The following is a 21,053-nucleotide window of genomic DNA, read 5'->3' as shown; positions in this document are numbered from 1 at the left end:
TCGAGTTCACTTTGCATGTGGGTCTATTGCATGCGTGCCCAAGTGCTTTGCTGTTTGCTGCTCTCCCTGCTAATTTTGAAAGTGATCGTGTCATATATTAACAGTCGTCCTGACAATCGATAGAACAGTGTGATCGGAGGTTCGACGACAGAGATGTGTACCTTACTTAATTCTCAATTTTCGTACACGATGGGAGCTTCATTGATTAACGTTTCGAGAATTAGTCGTTGGACGACCGTCCGCAGACGATGGTCCTTTGAACTCGAGATTTTTTTCACAATACCACGCGATAGGAAGTTGATTTTAAAAATAAAATAAAACGAGGCTCGTCCAAGAGACAAGCGCAATGATCAATTGAACCTAGCCGCTTGCCGATCGTTTTTTAGCTTCAAGCGCCCCGTAAAGAAAAGATCTTCGTCGAGACGCGCTGCGCAGAAGGAGATCGATCAGTGCATGCCGTCTACTTTGACGAACGTATTATCTTCTTTTTTCCAAACTAATTCACTTTTCCGTGCATTAGTCCCGTCTTTTTAATCCTTCGTTTTCCATCATTCTCGCGGGATTATCCAGAGTTTTCCATTTTATCCACCTTCCCTTCGCTGTGTCTTCGTGTGTCTATCTGTCTATCAGTTCCCTCGTGCGCTGTTTTTCATCGATCTGCCCTCCATTTTCTCCGTCCCACTCCGGAAATAGGAAGAAAATTATTCGATGATTCGTCAGTCGATCGGATGGTTCTTCTAAGAATTATTCTATGCTCACATTACACTTACATATCTTACACCTTGTAATTATTTTCATTCGCAGTAGACTCTTGTTATATTGCCACGTGAGCGATTTCTAGTGCCGCTCTTCCGTTATCATATCCTAAGAAAACGATACACTTCTATCTCTCTACCTCCTCCGAATGAGAGATTGGAAATTTAAAAAATTTTTCTACAACCCCGTCCGCGGCAATATAACGAGAGTCTACTGTATAATATCTGCCGATATAAGCGAAAGCCTTGGTGCGGCAGAACAATTATCAACCCATTGAAGAGGGAAATTCTATTGAAAAAAAATAAAAATTTGAAGCATAGATGTTCTATTATGAAACATTTCTTCCTCAAAGGGTTAACGTTCTCAATGCTCATCGACACTCAATGTTCGAAGGTCCATTGGAAACTACCAATTTCAATATTTTCCCATTTCTGAGCCTAGTATTTCATGGATTCCAAGCAAATAGTATTAAAATCTATGATACTTGAAATATTCATTAATTCTCCACCCTTGTTCCTACAAGGATCGATGGAAAAATCGGCGCGCGACTTCCTGTTCCTCCCATCCTGCCAGCCTGTCTTGCTAGCTCACTGTCAAGAAGTTGACCTTCGTTTTTGGCCATGGTTGTTTTTTACTACATTTTTATATATATATATATGTATATAAATACATAAATATATATATGTATATACATATATATACACATATCATATATATTGTTACATACATGTACTGATATATGCAGTTCACGTTTTTTTACATACATATATATATCGTTATACATATATACAAATTATATTGACATTCATTATTACCATTTGTTACTTACTTTGTAATATTTGTATTTCGATTTGTCGTTTTTTGGTTGAGTGCAATGCCTTTTGCTACGGCGAACAATTTTGCGCCGCGGCGATTTTGGCCGCAGTTTTATTACCTACGTTATGAAAAAAAGAGAAAAGAAAAAAAAATGAAATTTGAAAAAAGAAATAAAAATAAGAAAACAGTGAAAAAAAAAATGGGAGGAGGGACGAGGGGGCGGGTGGGTCGTTGTTGTTGTTGTTGTTCTTGAGCGAGGCTGTGGGGATTTTGCCGTGGGCCCGGTACTACATATGTGTCACTTGTTATCCCAGACCGACACATCTATACACCGTCCGTATATAGGCACGTATAATGACGATCGTTGTTACGTGTGTATATATTGACGCGTTCTATATACACACACTCAGACAGTTCCTTGTCATACATGTTTTAATATAAACCTGGGGGTGCGCGTCGTGCCAAACAAAAATGAGCGTCAACTTCTTGTGCTACCGTCTTACATGCCGTCGAGAGGGATCATTTTCTCGTAAGGCTAGGGACTTCTTTTTCCACAGAGCGATAAACAGCTGATGAATCCGGTGGAGGAAAGATTAATTCAAGATCTATCAAAGAGAGCCTCGTATACTTCCGGTCATGCCAAAAACGCGCTTCTTTACAAGTAGCGGTCTCGAGAAGACGAGCCTTGCCTGTTCTTTCTTTCTTTATTTTAACAAATTTTTTTTTTTTTTTTATTCTATTATTATTTCCGCCTACGGTCTAGTGGCGATAGAGAAGTAGTCGAAAGATACGCAAGGCAACGGGAGAAAAGAGAGAAAGAAAGAGAGACGTTATTCGAATGAGCAGCGCGAACGGGCGCCGATTAAAGGCTCGCCGCGACCCGGCTCCTACATACATATTATGTATACATATATGTATATACAAGATATCTGTGAATCGAGTAGTGTCGAAACGAGCGATTTGTCACGGCGAGGTGCATCCATGTCATAAGAGACACTACCGAAAGAGAAAGGGAGACGGTATTATATCTTTTCTGCTTGAAACGATCACTTCAAAGTAAAAATGAAAAACAATAGATAAATAGATAGATAGATAGATGGATAGATAGAAATTTAGATAGATGATAAAAAAGTAAAATGGTGAGAGAAAGGGGGAGTGATAGAGCGAATGAGTGCGAGAGAGAAAGGGAGACGCTACTGTTGGGGGTGTAAGGACGTGCTAAAGAGGAAGACAAGAAGTTGATGTTCTTGTTTGTTTGGTTGCAGGAGTTGATGGGTGTGGATGAGCGGGTGTTTGCGTGCATGTACTGCGGTGCCTCGTTCCTCCACCAGAGCAAGCTGGCGCGGCACATCCTATCGCACAGCCTCGAGTCGCTCAAGTTCCGTGAGCAGGCGGCCCACCTGCAGCTGCAGGCTCAGCTGGGTCTCGAGCCCGGTATGCACCTGCCGCCCGAGGCCCACTACCCCACCGCAGGTACGATCGAGCCGATGGACCTCGAGCTCGCGGCCCACTCGGACCCGACCTCCGGCGTCGTCCTCTGCAAGTTCTGCGGCAAGTCGTTCCCGGACGTTGGCTCGTTGATAGCCCATCTACCTGCCCATACCGGTGACAGACCGTTCAAGTGCGAGTTCTGCGGCAAGGCGTTCAAGTTGCGGCATCACATGAAGGATCATTGTCGGGTACATACCGGGGAACGGCCGTTCCGGTGTACGTTATGCGGCAAGACCTTCTCGAGGTCGACGATACTGAAGGCCCACGAAAAGACACATTATCCGAAGTATGTGCGCAAGTTCCTGTCCCCGAGCCCGGTGGATCCCTCCGAGGAAGAGGCCCCGCCACCGCCGCCGCCGCATCATTGAGTTCGCCTTAGCCACGTTCATCGCCGCCGGAACAACAACAACAACAACAACAACCGCCGAAGGATGAATCGTCTTCAACGTTTCCGTTCGCCATCCAGCGTGAAGATGAAGACGAAGATGAGGGAAGATACAACGTCGCTTGATCGTAGGATCAACGAGTGTACACGGGGAACACTGTTGGACGAAGAGAAGGGGAACACGGACACGAGAAGTTCTACTAGTGGTGCCTCATTCTCATTCGCTCGTTGTTTCTCGCATTTCTTTCGTTTCTACCGGCTACCGTTTCTCCTGGTCATCATCATCATCATCATCATTATCATCATCATCATCATCATCATCATCATCATCATCATCTCTCGTGTCCTTCTTTCGACGCGACTGGTTCCGTTCAGTAGACCGCTGTTTACATTGAAACGTGTTGGTTACTGTTCACCAATGGATGATACTCGACGATCATTCGAGTCTCCTCGGTTTCTCCCTGTTATCGTTCCTGGTCTCTCCTGTCTTTTCGTTCGCCTACGCTGAGGTACGTGTACACCTTGCGTCTAATCGGCTCCCCAATTGAGCGACGAGGCAAAGAAATATACCGGCGGTGTTTCTAGTTAGTCCTGTGATTTTGGTTAGGATGGTTGGTAAACGCGTGTTCAGAGGGAGGGACACGTTAAAAACGAGCTCCCTCGTTTAATCAGTGCTTTAAGACGAAACGTTTAGCTTATATATGTATATATATACACGCATATATATATACATCGATAAATTATTGAAGGTATATATATATACACGTGAGAGAGAAAGATAAAGTGTGATAGAAGAAGCGTAAAAGGAGAAGGGGATGAAAGAAAGGAAAGAGAGAAAGTGATGAGGAGCGAAAGTGTGGGAGAGAAAGGAGACGATGAAGAGAAAGAAGATGAATTAAGAAGAGGACGATGAAGATAATTGAAGAATCGGGTTTTATATCGGGATGATTTACGCGAGATAATTAATTACGAAGAAAAATGATTAAAAAGAAAAAAAATGAGAAGGGCGAATGGAGAAATTGAGCCGCCACGGTTGGTGCTTTTAAGAGATTTTGATAAAATGCTGTGAATATTATATTGATTACGATTAACTATAAAAACTATTGTAATAATGTAATAACGTTGTACGATGTACGATGTGACTGTTGTTGATACGATTGAGAATATTTTATACAGTTGACAAGGGGGTGGGGAGGGGACGGGGTTGGGGCTCGCGCGCCGATGATTACATGATTACAACCATGAAGCAAAACGAGCGACAGAAGAAGGGTTGTGTGTCGGTTGGGGAGGGTTTAGAGACTGACGACGGGGTGGGAGCACGGGGTTCTAAATGGGAGGGTAGAGAAATGTCCACATGGCAAAATTCGATTCAGTGCGTTCGTGGACGTTCGCGGTTCAAAGACGTAGACGAGAATTATGCGCGACCCGGGGCTGCTAATTAAGTTGTTACGAGTGCGCTGGCATCGGTGGCTTCTCAAACTGTTTCTTTTTCCTCCTCTGTGGATTTTATTTCCACTTATATCATGTTTCTAGTTTTCACGAATTTTCGAAAATTATTAGATTCCTCCAGCAAGTTTGTGCGGATTTGCGGTACAACATTGGAATAATTAAAATTTATGTTTTTCTGAAACAACATATTATTTTATTTTAAATTGTTGCTTCTGTTTTGACAGAAATTATTATAGCTTTTGCAAGTTTAACCCTTGGACGGCGGACCATGGAGAGAGCCCCAATTTCAATTTAATTTTGTACTTCATATTATTTTCATTTTGTAAGTTTGGGTCTCGATTGACCCAGACTTCGCTGTTCAAGGGTTAATCATAAATTTTCTTTTTCAGATTGAATTTATTTCTAACAGAGAAACCGCACGAACTTTTTCCAAACCCAATGTTCTTCAACAAAATACCTTCTTGTCGAGACGTATGTCCTATTCATTTAAGAGTTACTTGTAACTCTCGTCCGTTCTGTCAAGTACCTTGTTTTAATTGTAGTTATGCTATTGATTATCGAATATTATTCTGAGGCATCTGTCGCGAGAAATATTCCCAGAGCTGCTTCCTGCACGCGTATCTACGATCACCCTCGAGCTTTTACCCAATTTACGTTTACATAAACATGGTATGGAAATCGCATGTTAACACGTTGACTGCCAAAAGCTAAGGAAAATTTTCGAAGGGCATTGCGCAAAGCAGAAAGTGGAAAATTTATTTAAAAAATAAAAAAGAATTATTGCATTTTGCAACCAAAATTATAAGAATTCTACCACAGAGGAATCGAAAATTATTATTTGTTAAATTTTAATAAGTAATTCTGTGGAGAAAAAATTAGAAGGATTATAAATTTAATTTCCAATCTAATAGAATTCTATCATAGTAAAATAAGAAAATTATTATTCGTCAAATTTCAATAAATAATTAAATAGTGAACGTGTTAAATGAATCGTAGAGAAATCGAGTGCAGCATTTGCAATAAATCGAATCGCGACACAATTCCATTCACCTCTAGCCGAATTCTTCTTTAACCGTTTCCTTTTCGGTAAGGTTCTAAGAGTTCTTCACGATGTTAGTCGATTCCTCGAGGATTCTCCTCTTTATTTATTTCCGTCGTGTATATATGAGCTTGCACACGCAAGAGAGGTAGCCAGTAAAAATAGGAAGTCGATCGATCTTCGCCTTATCGATGCTCGAATTTCCGTTTCCGTTTTCGAAAGGTACACGGGCACTCGTATTCCTGTTTACGAGCTTCATATATTCTTCTTCTAAGTTGAATTTAGTTTCGAATACTCGTACGTAATAGGAAACAATTTATCCATACCGAACGAAGTTTGTTTTGGTGTTCGCCCGACCGTGGACCAGAAATGGAACAGGCATTTCGTTTTGTTTACAAGCCGCTTCAGTACGCTACGAACGCTCGTCGGGATACGACGCGTTGTACATTCCTGTAAACGGTCCGCGGAAACAGCTAATTCGAGAAGAGAATACGCGACGTTAAGAATATGGGGTGTGGTGTTGTCCAGTGAACAAGATGTTACGTGTTGTCGTGGACCCATTGGTCGAAGATCTGTCCACCAGGTATGAGATGCAATGATATATAATTATGTAGATTTTTCACCTTTTTTTCGTTTGGTAACGTAGAACCACCAATTGTTAGAGTTTCTGTGTTAGTAGTTGAAAGCACCTTTTTCACTATACGTGTGTTGAAACAGATAACATATTCATTGGATCGTTAAATTTATTTTTGTTATTGAAAGTTTAATCCTCCAACCATGGAGGATTATTATAAATAATTGACTAATTTTAATCGCTGTTTAGGATTGATACAAATAATTCCTTTCAGTTTTATTAATATTTTGCACTCATTATGTAGGAAGTCTAATTATCATGTTTAACAAACAATGTTTATTATTTAATTATATAATAGTTGTGGGAGGTTCGTGATTCTTATTGGTATTAATGTGTTGAAGTGAAGAAGGTGTTAATACTGTACACTTCTTGTAGACATTACGTAATCTATAAACAGGTTTATAATTCGAAACATACAAGATTATCATGACTCTGAATATTTATAACGGGTAATGTTTAAAAGCAATAATGCGTTCATGAATTGATAATTTTATTATTTTTATTGAATTTTTGATGTGATAATATTTATAGAATGGAAATAATTTTTAAATACATAGTTTCAAAACATAATGTCACTATTTAATTGAGAATTATTTTCAAATTATAAATTTTATTATGTAAGAAATTCAACAAAAATAATTATTAAATTCTTCGGTGATTTTTAGTCCGCCATGTATTATTAACACTTTGACTGCCGTGTCACTTATTATTTATAGTTATTAATAATTTTTTCGGTACAAAAGAACTATTATATATGTCACGAAAAATAATAAATAAAGTATTTTTAAAAATAAAATAACTATATGGAGATTCTTATCTCTACTATGGCAGTCAAATTGTTAATAATAAAAGAATTTTTTTAATCTGCTCAATCATTGACATTCTACTCAATTTCTAATGATAAATATTCTCAAAGGAAACATTAAAATTTTTTCTAAAATGAAAAAGAAATTTTCAAATTTCGAACAATATTTTATTCAAATCTTGAGAATAATTATTAATTCGTGATAAAAGATACCTAACGCAGGAGAATTTTAAACGAAAGTATCTTGATGGCAATATTTCTTTTCTTCTCAATTGAACAAAAAATGTTGAAACTTCAAAATTTATCATAAATTCGTCCACGTATACACGCTCCAACACACGTTCCCGCTCGGGTGCACGCGCGTTGCAACGAAGCGAGCGTTGCACATCGTTCGTTGCAACGCACGATGACCTCGCGTTTCTCATGAGCGTTCGGGTGATACGAGAACCAGTATTCGAGCCACACGCTTTTGTTTTCCTATTAGTTTAGATAAGGTAATTAGAGCGTACGTGCGTGTTAAAACGCGAGATCGCTAGCAGGACGCGATATTAATTCCGTTAGATTATGAGATCATCGAGGATATTCGCGATGTAACCGGACATCCGCGCGTAAATCGTTGTTTCTGATCGTCTTTACAATTATTCGTCCACTATTTCTCATTTCTTTTTGAAGATATACAGGAAGCGGTAGTAATATGGAATATCCTGTTTGCGTTGACCTAGAAAATCTCACAATAAGTTTTAAAAAAATAAATAAATAATTTTAGAAAGATTATTTGAAACGTGTTGCAGAAATTTAAGCAATATGAACCTCATCGAAGTTATAAATATTTTACTTTTTCCAAGGAACGTTAGGATTAATGATTAGATTAATTTTAATGGTGAATTAGATTACTGATTAATTATGAAATATTACTATGAAATTAACGAATAGTAGAAATGATAAATGTGATATATAAAAGTAATCTTGAATTTCAATTAAATCTTGAGTAAAATTAAAAATTGATAATTAGCAATTTTAGACCCATTTCATTTAATTTGTTTTAATTATAAGTATTAATTAATTTGTTTAATCATTCAAAATCGTAGCGTTCCATATTACTACCACCTCTTCTATATCATTGGAAAGAAACGCAGACGAGATAACAGGAGTTCCCTGAAAATATCGAAAATATTCAACGCGTTATCTGTCGTTTTTACATTTAATTACACTTCACGGGAGGCCACATTATTTCCGAGAGAAACCGTTTCCGTGATTTTCTGACAGGTTATCGGCTCCGTACTTCACCATTGGTCGAGTGACAGAAATTCAAGATACGAAATGTATTCATGATATTAATTTTTCAACAGTACATAATAGACAATGCAAAAAGAAGAGGTTTTTTCCTTGAAATATAAGTCATGCAATCGAAGAGGAAATACAGTTATCTATTCGCAATGTCATTGTTTTTATAAGTATTACAGTGTTACTGCAAAATGTAAATTATGTATATGTACTTCTTTTTTGCTTCATGTAGTTTCTTGATATTTTTTCATTATAAATTAAAATGAGTTTTTTTGAGAAATTAATAGTTTACAGGATATATCAAACTGTTATTGATTTAAGCATTATAATTTTTTTTCCGAGGTTTCGATTACTCAGTTTCACTTAGACATTATCAGAAGCAAATTATTTTCTCCAACTTTAGTAATAAAAAAATACGAAAAGCAACATTTAATAGGGCAAGAAAATATTAAATCAGCTCATTTGTTAGTATAATAAGTTTAATAGAACCAGATTTACTAATTGATCTAAATTAAAGTTTATGTTCCTACTTTTTATCTCTTTATCGTCGACTAGATAGGACACGAAACTTGCCTTCAATTTCATAACTCGTTTCTCATACTGATGCAAAAAGATCTAAATTATCGTTACTCTTAATTATTACCCTTTTCTAATTTTAAAAGAGATGGAAAAAATTAACCCGTTAGAAAAATCTTTAAAGGATAAATCTTCTAATTCCAAAAAATAGAAATTATTACAAAAAATTATAATTTTTATTTTACATCCCCCTTATTCAAAACCACCATACAATTTCTCAAATAATAAAAACAATATCTCCCTCGGTAATTTCACTGCTAGAATTCCAAGGATAATCGTTAGAAAACTTCCAAGACGATCAGAAGGTCTCGAATGAACAGGGTGCCAGTGGAATTCCTCGAAATCGGTATTTCGATCGTTTGACATTTGCAACGCTCAATTGCAGTTGCACGCCTAGCAGGACTAGCTTCTTGTTTTTTTCCTTTCGCGAACATTGTATATTTAGTAGCCGTTCGCTCCCCATCCTCTTCCTCAGAAGGTAGAAAGGGAGGTTCGCGTACCGAGTGGTTGGAAATCGATCGATCCGTGAAATATTCATCGCGTTCCGTGGCTGCAGCGAAGGAATCGGCCTAGGGACCTCCGGTTCGTATCGATTAATCGATACCCGAGCCCATCGTGCACGATTTCGGTCTCGTCTGCGACCAAACACGAATATTAATCTCCCTCTATTCGTCCTTGCCACGACTATTTTTAAAAACTTAATGCATCCCCCTATTCGTTGCTTCTACACTCTATACTTCATACATACACCCCATTTTTTTCGGTTTCTCTACCCTTTTCTGAGCTCTCTTCTTTCGTTTTCTCTCGTGGGCACACTGCCAGCTTGATCCTGGAAAGGATTTCTGAAATTCCAGCCTGTAAACTCCAAGCAATCGTTCCGACTTTTACCGCCACTTTGGCACAGATCTTTTCACAGTTTTCGCTTCTTTTTGAAAATCAGCGTTCAAAGTATCAATGATTTTTATTTTAAATATCATTTTGTCGTAGCTGAGATATTTCTTTACTGTCATTCATATCCTCTTCTATAGAGAAATTAAATTTATGATTTTTCCAATGAATAAAATTTTAATTAAAATTGGTATTATAAATCTTGATGAGTTGTAGATACATAATTATTATTCGGGGATTAAATGTAGTGAGTTAAAATTTAATTAAAATTAATATTTTTGGAGATCATTTTGAAAATCAGCAAGGACAATTTTAAGAAGTTACAAGTTCGTAATTAATTATTGTACTGTGTCAGGGATAATGTGAGAATCAATTTTAACCAACATTTTGGTCTTTGATGAAAATAATTTTTATAGTATTGTCATGGAAACGAGAATGAATGATTTGCTGAATATTTAACTGAAATAACAAGGCGATGGATGTCTTTGCAGCTTCATAATTCTTTCAAGCCCCCATCGACGTATTCGATTGTACTAAGCGTTCAGAAGGTTGCTTTTCGTATTTGCATCGTCACGTAAGCCTCCGCGTAATAGCGCTGAACGTTTGCTAGCTCTCACCTCGTATTTTCAACGAACTCTGATCGCTCTGATAAGCCGGCTCGACGTTTAAATCGTACGTGATTCTGCGTTTAATCGGGCTTTAATTTTCGTTCCGGTGAAACGAGGAACGCTGCTGAATTCGATCGATCGGCGAAAAACTAAAGAATTGAAAACAACCCCTTTCTTGTTCCATCCATTTCATTTCTTCACCCTTCCGTTTATAAGGAGGATCACGTTTCCACGAGTACTATGTTCTTGATATATAATATAGTATCTCACATTTTTTAGAAATAAATTACTTCAAAATTTGAAAAAATAGAGCAAGTTCCAAGTGTCCTAAAGTGAAGGATTATTAGGAAAGAAGGTAATAAAGCAATTAAAAATTTATTTTTCTTTTGAAAATTAGATAGTTCAGACAGATTTTTAACATCTTCCATGCTATACGAAATTTTGAAGTTTTTGAATTAAGTATGCATAGTTTATTTTATTGTTTGAGCAAAGATTTCTGAAAGTGCATAATATTGAATCACAAGAAGTGCATCAATTCTTCAAAATTTTTAAAAAATCTCAAGAATTAATATTTTGAAAAAGTATGAAAATATAATAGATATTGTATTTGTCTTCATTTCTGACGAAAAATTGATCCAACCATACTGAAAGGGTTAAACCAGCCCCTATATCACCCACCCTCCATCACACTAATCTCAAAATATATCAAATCAATCTCTTTTTTCTCGTTGAAAAGGACGACCAATTAAATGATCATTTAACGCGAAACAGAAGAAGGTTCCAATTAAACGAGAAACAAGAATAACTCGGTTATTCTTCGAGTGGTTCGATGGGAAACGAAGTCCTCGATTCTTGTACGATGTACGCTTCGCTGATGATCCCCAAGGAATCAGTCGATCTTGCGAAACGAGAGAAAATAAAAATGAGTGAAACGAGATCGATGGGAGGGCGAAACGAACCGAACGATTTCTGCGAGCGGAATCCTTATCCGGTCAGCGGACGATTGCCGCGGAAAAATCGCAATTAACGAGGAGCCGAGCGTTATGAGCGTAACCTTGCAATCGTAAAGGTCTAAAAATATAATGAACGCACGGAAAACTGCATAATGCATCGACCCAACCGCGCTGCGTTATCGTGCTAGCGAGCGAGCACGCATGCATGCATGTATGCAGCGTGTACGTCACGACAGATAAATCGTAAATTGGACAGTGATGCTCAATTTTCCGGAGAACCCGCGAGAATTCTCGACCGTCTGATCGATTTAGTCCGTTACGAGTTCTTGATATCACTTTTCATTTAACCCTTTCGCTTCTGATATGATCCTTCAGGTAGCAGATTAAGATTTATGCAACCCTTGGTTACAAATTTTTGAATAAATGTAATAACAGGAAAGTAATTAGGTGTGGGACCATCTTATTCAAAATTACATTATTAAGCTTCTATCAATTTTAAAATTATATTAACAATTTCTCGGTTTTAATTAATAGAAAGGGAGTACCTTAATTGAAGTGAAAATCTATGATTTCTTTTAAAAGGGCTCGTTTCATTAACTCTGGCGAACATATTCGTGATAAAGAAAAACTTTCATTGCCTCGTGGAAGGGAATATTTGAAACTCAAACGTTGACATAACTTGAGAACTAAAATGAAATTGCTAGCTGGTTTAAACACACGTTGAAACAACTTTTGCTGAGTATAATACTTGAAATAATGCACGCAATGCCACAATGGTAATTGTTCCGTGCATGTGAATCGCAAGAAACAGGGGAAAAAATTGTGAATTCAAGGGGAAACGGATCGTCTGTGATCAAACGCACTTTACTCGTGAATTTCTATGTATGTTATTTTAGAAATTAGAGAGTAAAAGTTTCTCGAATGCACCTCAAACTTTTCTTATTTTCCTGAAGGATCATTCTAATTTCATATGCTACTGATTTACAATGATATCAATTACTCATTGATCAATTACTTAATTGTCATTTAGAAATTGGATAATTTAAATTTTCTTCGCCGCAATATTTCCATTATTGAAACATCTATCTTCTCAATACTTTTAACATATTTCCTAAAACCCAATCACTATATTTTTAATTAACAAATTAGATGGAACACTCAATTTTTAGTCCTTTTTAGTGTCAATGAATTATTAGAGTATACCATTTCTCCATCTATAAGAACATAATAACAAAAAAAGAAACGTCAATGACAATCAGAAATTCAAATTTTTCTCGCTGAAAGTCATTACATTTTGGACTTGTAAATTACTGAAAATATCTTATGTTCAAGAAGATTATTTTCTCATCAATCCAAGGGTTGAAGAAGACTAATCCCTATCAAAGTCTCATTAATTGCCCCGTCAATAGAAAAAGAGATCTTCAGCCCTGTCTGTCAGAAGGCATCGCTGTTTTTCTTTCTTTTTTCTAACAATTTCAAACGCGTCAGTTGTCATCGACGTTCCATTTACACGCACGCACAAACCAACTGTATTTCCTTTGGTGGGTGCACGGACACGTTCGAGGTCGCAATTACGCCACGAAACGCGGATCAACGATCGCCCAGTAAAGTGCAATCGAGAAGAGAATTAATGAACGGCGTGCACCGCTGACGCAGAGTACAATCAATTAGTAAAGTTCCAATTAACGTAGGTTTTAGGTCATCCCGATGGCTGACTCGCGCAGGCTCCACTGATCACGACTTCGACGCGACCATTAAGATCCAAACTTTGAAGGGATTTCGGGCTTTTTACTAGAACTGATTTCTTTTTTTCTTGTTATTCTTTGCTTGGTTATTTTAATAGTCTTAAATTGACTACCATGAAATGATCAGTGCCTCAAATTTTGTCAAATAATTAGTAAAAGAGAAAAGAAGAGAAATTTTGAATAACATAAATTTTGCAAGGTGAAAATTAATCAATTATACACATGACCTTTTCTACTTTGGCAGTTGATTTGTTAATTATTAAAATTATTGAATTTAAAAATATATTTAACAAGTTGATTGTCATGTTACTCATAGGTGGGTGATGCTTGAATTAAAAATCTGTTCTTTGAACTTATCGTGGAACATGTTAAAATTTTGTTTGTAAAAGAATTATGACACTTATTTATTTTATTTTTTATAACTGGAAACCAGTTCTAGCTTCGTCTTTTAAAAATTGGAAAATATGATTTCTCAAATGACACGAAATGGATCGATTAAAAAAATCGTGACTCCTCTTCCTTTTTCTTATTATTTCTCATATTCTTTTATCTACAATGATAGAAATTAATTTGTTTATGGCAGCTTAGGTAAAAATTATTTTATTATTACACTAAAAAATAAGTGATACTTCCGAAAACTCAGTAATATGTTGAATTATCTACTTATGTAATTAACGAGCAGCTTCAGTAATTATTTGAAAAGAAACAGATCTGGGTAGAATAATTAGTGAAACTGATGTTATTCCTTTCGTTGTATTATACGTTTGTTGGCTGTTTATTTTTTAAGAAATTAAACCGAGCTATAATAGTACAAAATCCTTAAGAATCCACCAAGAAGTAGAGAAATAAAATATTTAAAAATTGTTTTTTATTTAAAGTATCTAGAAATTAACACGTTTAAATGTTATCACAATATTGATTGTATATTTACCTCGAAAACTTCAAAACTTCTTGGTATTTCAGAAAAGTGCAATAATCTGATTCCCAAAATTATTTAATCCATTGTAAATAATTCAGATGAATCTATTGTATGTTAACTTTATTAGAATTTCACTCGTTATCGTGTATATCTAAGTTTTTAACTATTTTTCTTTACGAGATCCTACATTTTTCTTCGTTCTTCTTCCATTTGCCAGCTAACTGTGTTTCTTTTTTCTTTAAGCCACCCCCTCCCAACCCCTGCGTCTTTGAAACTCGCGAACATAGGTTCGAAATCGATGTGAAATCTCAAGTTTCATGAGAAATTTTCATTCGATTTTCATTCGTCGTCCATCGTGAAAACTGCACGTGCCTCAAACACTATCTCGTTTCTGTATATAGTAAACTATACCGTAGGCATTCTAAGTATTCCTGCTAGGCACTTAGAGCCTCGTGTTAATGTTGTAGCTTGTAATCGTTCGCCAAAAATACTGAGAAAAACTCAACACGTTCGCTACCATGGATCACTATTAATTATTTATTTTTTAATCATCAACTTCTAATTCCTTTGATTAATAGTGTATCACTTAAGGTGTATTACACGATTGACTCAAATTTTTTACGTTTATTGAAAGAAATTATAAGAATATCGATAATGTTGTCTAAATTATAAGACAAATTTTAAGTTTTATTTATTTATTACTGTATATTTAAGTTATATATAGATAGAGCTACGAATATAATTTTTATTTAAAGTGAGAAAGGTTGTATAGAATGTTAACACTTTGACATCCTCATTAAATTAGCAGAAAGCTCTAACAGATGCAAATTTTTATTTTTAACAAATCTTTTTTGTAAAATCATTTTTACGTAGGATATTACTCTACAAAAATTCATGTATGATGACGTGGTTAAGGTGTTAATGCACTGTACGTGAGCATAATCGCACAAATACATTACGTTGAGTGCAAATAATAAGAGTGGTAGTGAACGTGTTAATCGGTGCAATGAATTACGCGATAACCGATTGCATCTTAAAGAACGTTTGATTCATGCAGAACTAAAACTGTTCTTAAAATTATGATGCATTAGATTGGTACTTAAATTCGCAAAGGGAAGATGGCCATCATAAATATGGCAAATAATTATTTATTCCGATAAAATTTTGATAAATAATTGTAAATTGCGAATTTAATTGCTGATCTAATATTAAGTTGTTGCATATCAAATAACTGATTTTGAAACGAAATCATCTTGATTTGATTTTATGACAAAACTGTTTTGGAGTAGCATTTATGGTATATCAATTTAAAGCTTAAGATTTGACAAAAGTTACCGCATAAAGATTTTATTAATATTTTCAATACAAAATGGCTGATTCTTCGAATGACTCAATTAATTTACAGATATTGATTATTAGTAAATATCTCATTTCCACTTGCTTATATTTCAAAATGTTGCAGGAACTTTTTAATCTACAGTTTCTTGTTTATACAAATTTTTTTAGAATATTCTACATATAAAATGGAAAAATACAAAGTTATAATACCTCACTTACTAAGTTGTGAATTATTTACTCTAATGAAGGACCAGCCATTTTGCATTAAGAATACTGATAAAACCTTTATATAGTAATTTTTATAAAGCATTAAACTTAAAATTGACACATCAGAAGCGCTATTTTGCAATAATCTTATGTCACGAAATTATATCAGACTGTCTATGATCAAAAATCAATCACTTAATATTCCACAATCTAATAACTCATTGCTTGATTATTTCCAGATTATTTGATTATTGCTTGATTTATCTATAAGTATTTTGTTAAACAAAGAATAATCGGTTCTTTAAGATGCAAAGCTCGAAAGCGATGGAGGAAAGCTTCGATTCAACTGCTGAAGATGTTGGAATCTTTTTTTATTCAAAAAGATCCTATCTTAAGTTAGTTCGACGTTGTAGCTCTCGAGTTTCTGTTCTGAAGTTCCTAAAGATTCGTTTCTAACTCAATTGTATATAATATATAAGCGATAGATTGTACTTACTTAGTATGGTTAATGTTAACGTCCTGTCGTGTGTAGATAGAGCGAGTAAGTAATTGTTCGAGATATCCAAAATCCGACTTGTGTAGCATGAAACGAAATTTATTTATAATTGTGTGCGTTACGTTTCGTTCTCTCGTTTTATTTTTATTTAAACGATTCCCCTCGCGCGTACCCCATTATCTGACCAATGGAATTCTTGCTGGCTGCCTTTTTTACCACGCCTTTTCAAGATAACGTTGCAGCCACAGCGATATTTTATTGACACTATAACGAACGATCCTGCCTTTTCTCGCCGTTCCTCTATGTAATTACCAGTTTATTTATTACAGCTTCTATTTTATTTATATCGCATTGGAATGATTGATATATTCATCATTGAAGTTTGGCGGAAATTTATTCGAGGCATGTCCAACACTAAAGCGTTCGTTCATTTTTCTCGCTTTTTTTTTAGCTTTGGATTTGGTACTTTGAGATCAGTGATTAAATTAATATTTTTTATTTTTTATTGAAGGTTTTAATATTGGAAAATAAAATATAAAATTTGGAGAATGCAAATTACATAGAGCTTGAAACCACAGTTAAACTATTTAAATTAATTATTAATTATTATCTCTGCAATTCACTATTCAAATTTTTACATTTTAAAAGCATACAATGTATTTTGTAACTTGAGATTCATTTTTATACCGAAAAGAGGGTATTGAAATAACCATGTTTGAAATTTGTTGTATTGTACTGCACAAAATTGCCAGCTTTCAAATTAAAATTCATTCACTATTTTTATGGACACCGAGTTTGTTTTTGGAATGTTTTTAATCTAGAAAATATAAAAGCATACCGTGAATACTAACAACACTAAATTATTGAAAAATTTCATTGATTTCAAAGTACAACAAAGAATCAAATAGAAATAATTAAAATTATTTTCACAAGTATAACTTGTAATTACATTTTTTTATTTTATTCTTCCAAGTGACGCGCGAGGGGGTGCGTCAACCATTTCCGTCCACGAACGTTGTGACACTTTTTATTTAAGTTTACCTCGCTTTAAACAATGATCAGTAAGTTTGGCGAAGGTTTGACTATAGGATAGTCCATTATATTTTTTTTTTTTTTTTAATTAGTGTCGATTGTAAATAGAACGTACGCGTAGCATATCGTCCGTATCTCTTGCCAGGGGGTATCACGTTGCAATAAACACATATCGGATAGATTTAATTCCTAGTTAGAGTTCCTGTAAGGGCAGTTTATCGTTAATTAACGCGGCGAATTCTCTATCCCGTTTTTCCGTGAACCTGCAAGAAGAAAAATGATGGTAGCCGGTGAAAATCCATCTCGCTGGCCACAGTCGAATTCTTTTTTATTATCGATGATCTCATGATGATCAGATATATATATTATATATATATATATAAAAATTTTCTTAATTTTCGTCGACGATGTTTCCTAATCTCTGATAGGAAATTACAGAAAATGTGACAATTGATACTAGAACAACCAGGATTGAATGTATATCTAATTTTGAAATAAAAATAAATAATTGGAGGGTGGGAAATAAATTAAAATCTTTCTAAATATTTTGATAGCAATATGAAAAATCGAAATGCATACATAATTTTAGTGTAAAAATAGATAAGTAAGTGATGGGAAATAAATTAGAATCATCCCTTATCTTAACAAAAATTGCAAGTAACAATTTCTCTAATTTAAAATACAAGAGTCTAAAATTGATTATTACAACAAATTTGATTGTTTTATTAGTAAATATCGCGACTAATAGCTATCTGGTTTATCTTGAGTACAGGGTGGAAAATTAATATATCTGCAACAAAAATTAAACAGATTTCGAAAAGCACAGTTCCACTTGAATCTTTGAATTGTATTAATTATATACAAGTGTCGCAGAATCATCAGCTCGTATCTACATACGAGTTCTATCACGAGAGATTCTATTTCTCTTGATTATCCTTAACGATTACAGCGGATGGTATTGACAGTATTAAAAGAATTACAAAGAGTTAAGTGATTCTGTCGTAGTTGTTCGATTAAAATGATACACACGACAGTGCGATGAAGAAAACGGATATATTTATAAAACGTATGTGTACACAGATTAATCGCGGGAGGCGCGTAATTGGCAAAAAAAAAAGCACTTTTTATGAAGTACAAGACGTTAATAGGATTTTATTAGTAACGACCGGATGTGACGCGAGTGTTTCTTGTATGAAAGATAACCGAGTGTTTGCGTGTGCGTATAAGGAGAAATAACGAAAGAAAAAAGAAAAAAAGAAAAAAAGAAAGAACATAAAAGATGATTTTATTTAGGGTAAGGGGAGAGACAGGAGTGAGAACAAGGGCGTCGCATGTATGTACAATAATTTTTTTTCTAGGTACCTATACGTATATGTAACGAACCTATGAAACATTATTAGAGCGATTATTAATTTTTTTTTTTTTTTTTTTTCTCGGACTAAAGTTCCTTGGGGGTAACGCGTTTGGTACGTGTCTCGAACCGAAACCACCCCGATGTGATGACGGTGCTTTGTTTCTTCTTTTTAATTAGAAACTATTGATTTTTATCATCATCCTTGAGCGGCATAATTATGTTACTTAGGATTTTATTTTGTTATTCTAACAATATTATTATTAATTATTATTATTACTATTATGATTAATTATTATTATTATTAATATTATTATTCACGACATACTATTACGTTTACTTATACATACGTTATTAAAATATACGAATGCCTATTTTCAAACACGATATACCTTCGTATTTATCCTTTCGTTTATTATTTTTTATTTGTCAGCTTCCTTCTCCCTTCTGCCTCCTGTTGTCACTAGGGTTGTTGTAAGTTTCTTCTGTGATTGATATTGAACCACGTTGTTGATCAGTAGTTACTTATTGGGTGTTAATAATTGTAGTGATGGTTTAAGAACTTTGTTCGTTATTTAATTATCATAAGGGTTGATTAACGATAGGAAAAATGATGGTTTGCAATTAATCGTGGGATTCTAGTTCACAGAATGGTTAATAAAAAGTAAAAAAAGAATTCGTGGAATCGATTTTTGTGATTAGAACTGTGTTTTTGATGATTCGACAGAAAATGATTCTTTACTTGGTTCTATTCGACTACGGAGGGTGAGTCGCGCAACAGGGGTAAGTCTTGTTTCTTTTATTTTTTTAAGAAAGGGTAAATTAATTACGAGATCTTTTTTAATTTAATTGATTACTGTTATTTTTCTATGCATGGAATTATTAAATTATTATATAATAAATTTGGTGAAAGGGGTTGAATGAAAATTAATGACTAATTCTGTATTCTATTTTAATTTTCCTATTATTCTAATTTGCTTAAGTTTTGGGTATAAAGAAAATAATAAAATCAGATGTATATTTTCAAATATTTCATATCAAATTCTTAAACAGCTTACTTAACGATTCACCACTTAACTCAGTATCAATGAATCTCGTGAAAAAATTTACAATTGAAATAGGAAAGATCGACGCGATACCGAAAGTGCACATGCGAACAAAAAATTGATTAAAATATTGTTCGTTGACGAAGTTACATATCAAACCAGTCGCGCTATATTGCGTTAGATTTAGCGATTGTGGGTTGTTTCAAACGTTAAAATGATCCATGTCGATGGAATAGAAAAAAAGAGGAGTGTGAATAAAGAGGGAGAAAAAATCTAACGTGTCGTTCGCGTGCGAAAATGATACGTTCTGATCGAATTAGATAACCGTATAATGATGTCATCAAGCTGATGTTTCTTGTCTCTAGATTATTCGTTCGATGAATAATTAATCAGTAGTCTTGTAAAACTTTACGTACAGAGGTACAAACAAACGATAGACGTTTTTTTTTTATCTGTTTTACGACTCCACATGTTTCCCTCGCATTTGGAAAAAAAAAGAATTTATTACGAGTGTACGATGATGCTTCAGTTATACGTTCATGTATGCTTGTTAAAAATTTTATGACGTCGATAGGGAATAGTTGTTTTATTCATTATAATTTTTAAATGCAAAATACTGAAAAATGAATTTCTGAATAATTTATTCATATATACTTACTGTTATTGTTGGAGTCTTATTTAATTTTTGTTGATCAATTAAATAATTGTAGTATGTGATATGTTAATGAGTGATTAAGTGTTATAATGTTCATATTTATTGTAGTTATAGAGTAATTGCTTTGAGTATACTTTTATCACTTATTAGTGGTTAACGAAGTATTCCTTTGAATTAAATAATTAGTGATTATAGATAGGAGTGATTAGTAATTATCTAACAGACTTTAAATAAATTTTTCATCATCTTATGAAGATTAGGCAATTTATTTAGTGTCAGTTAAATTACTGATTTAAAAGAATGGAATTGGCAAATATTATATTCACTTTATTAAGTAATGATATTTTATTTAATAAAGTGAGAAATTAATTTCATTTATTTCGTTTAAAAACGAATGATATTGTTAATATTGTTAATACGTTTGATAATCTAATATTTGTTAACAAAAATGTGTTTTGAATTCAAAAATATTTTACTTTCACATCGTTAAGAAATTGAAAAGTTTGGGATTCAATATAGTGAAAATTATAGGATTATCCTAAAAAAGGAATCTCTTAAAAATTTGACACTTAGTTAAGCC

The 21,053-nt window shown here is 34.4% G+C and overlaps 1 protein-coding gene across 3 annotated transcripts in view; it reads left to right on the top strand.

Moving 5' to 3' along the window:
• Nucleotides 1-21,053, top strand: part of LOC114871130 (protein bric-a-brac 1-like) — a 105,215-nt gene that overhangs the window by 46,493 nt on the left and 37,669 nt on the right. Inside the window, exon 4 of one of the 3 annotated variants that reach the window (XM_046285273.1) lies at nt 2,838-4,660. The exons of the other annotated variants lie outside the window; for them this stretch is intronic. Coding sequence (XP_046141229.1) covers nt 2,838-3,431 — 594 coding nt within the window. The 3' untranslated portion in view covers nt 3,432-4,660. Of the gene's footprint in view, nt 1-2,837; nt 4,661-21,053 lie in introns of those variants that run through there. 3 annotated transcript variants of the gene reach the window in all.

This window comes from Osmia bicornis, chromosome 3 (assembly GCF_907164935.1).
Source record: "Osmia bicornis bicornis chromosome 3, iOsmBic2.1, whole genome shotgun sequence".
Lineage (NCBI taxonomy): Eukaryota > Metazoa > Arthropoda > Insecta > Hymenoptera > Megachilidae > Osmia > Osmia bicornis.
This window is presented reverse-complemented; position numbering and strand designations above follow the sequence as displayed.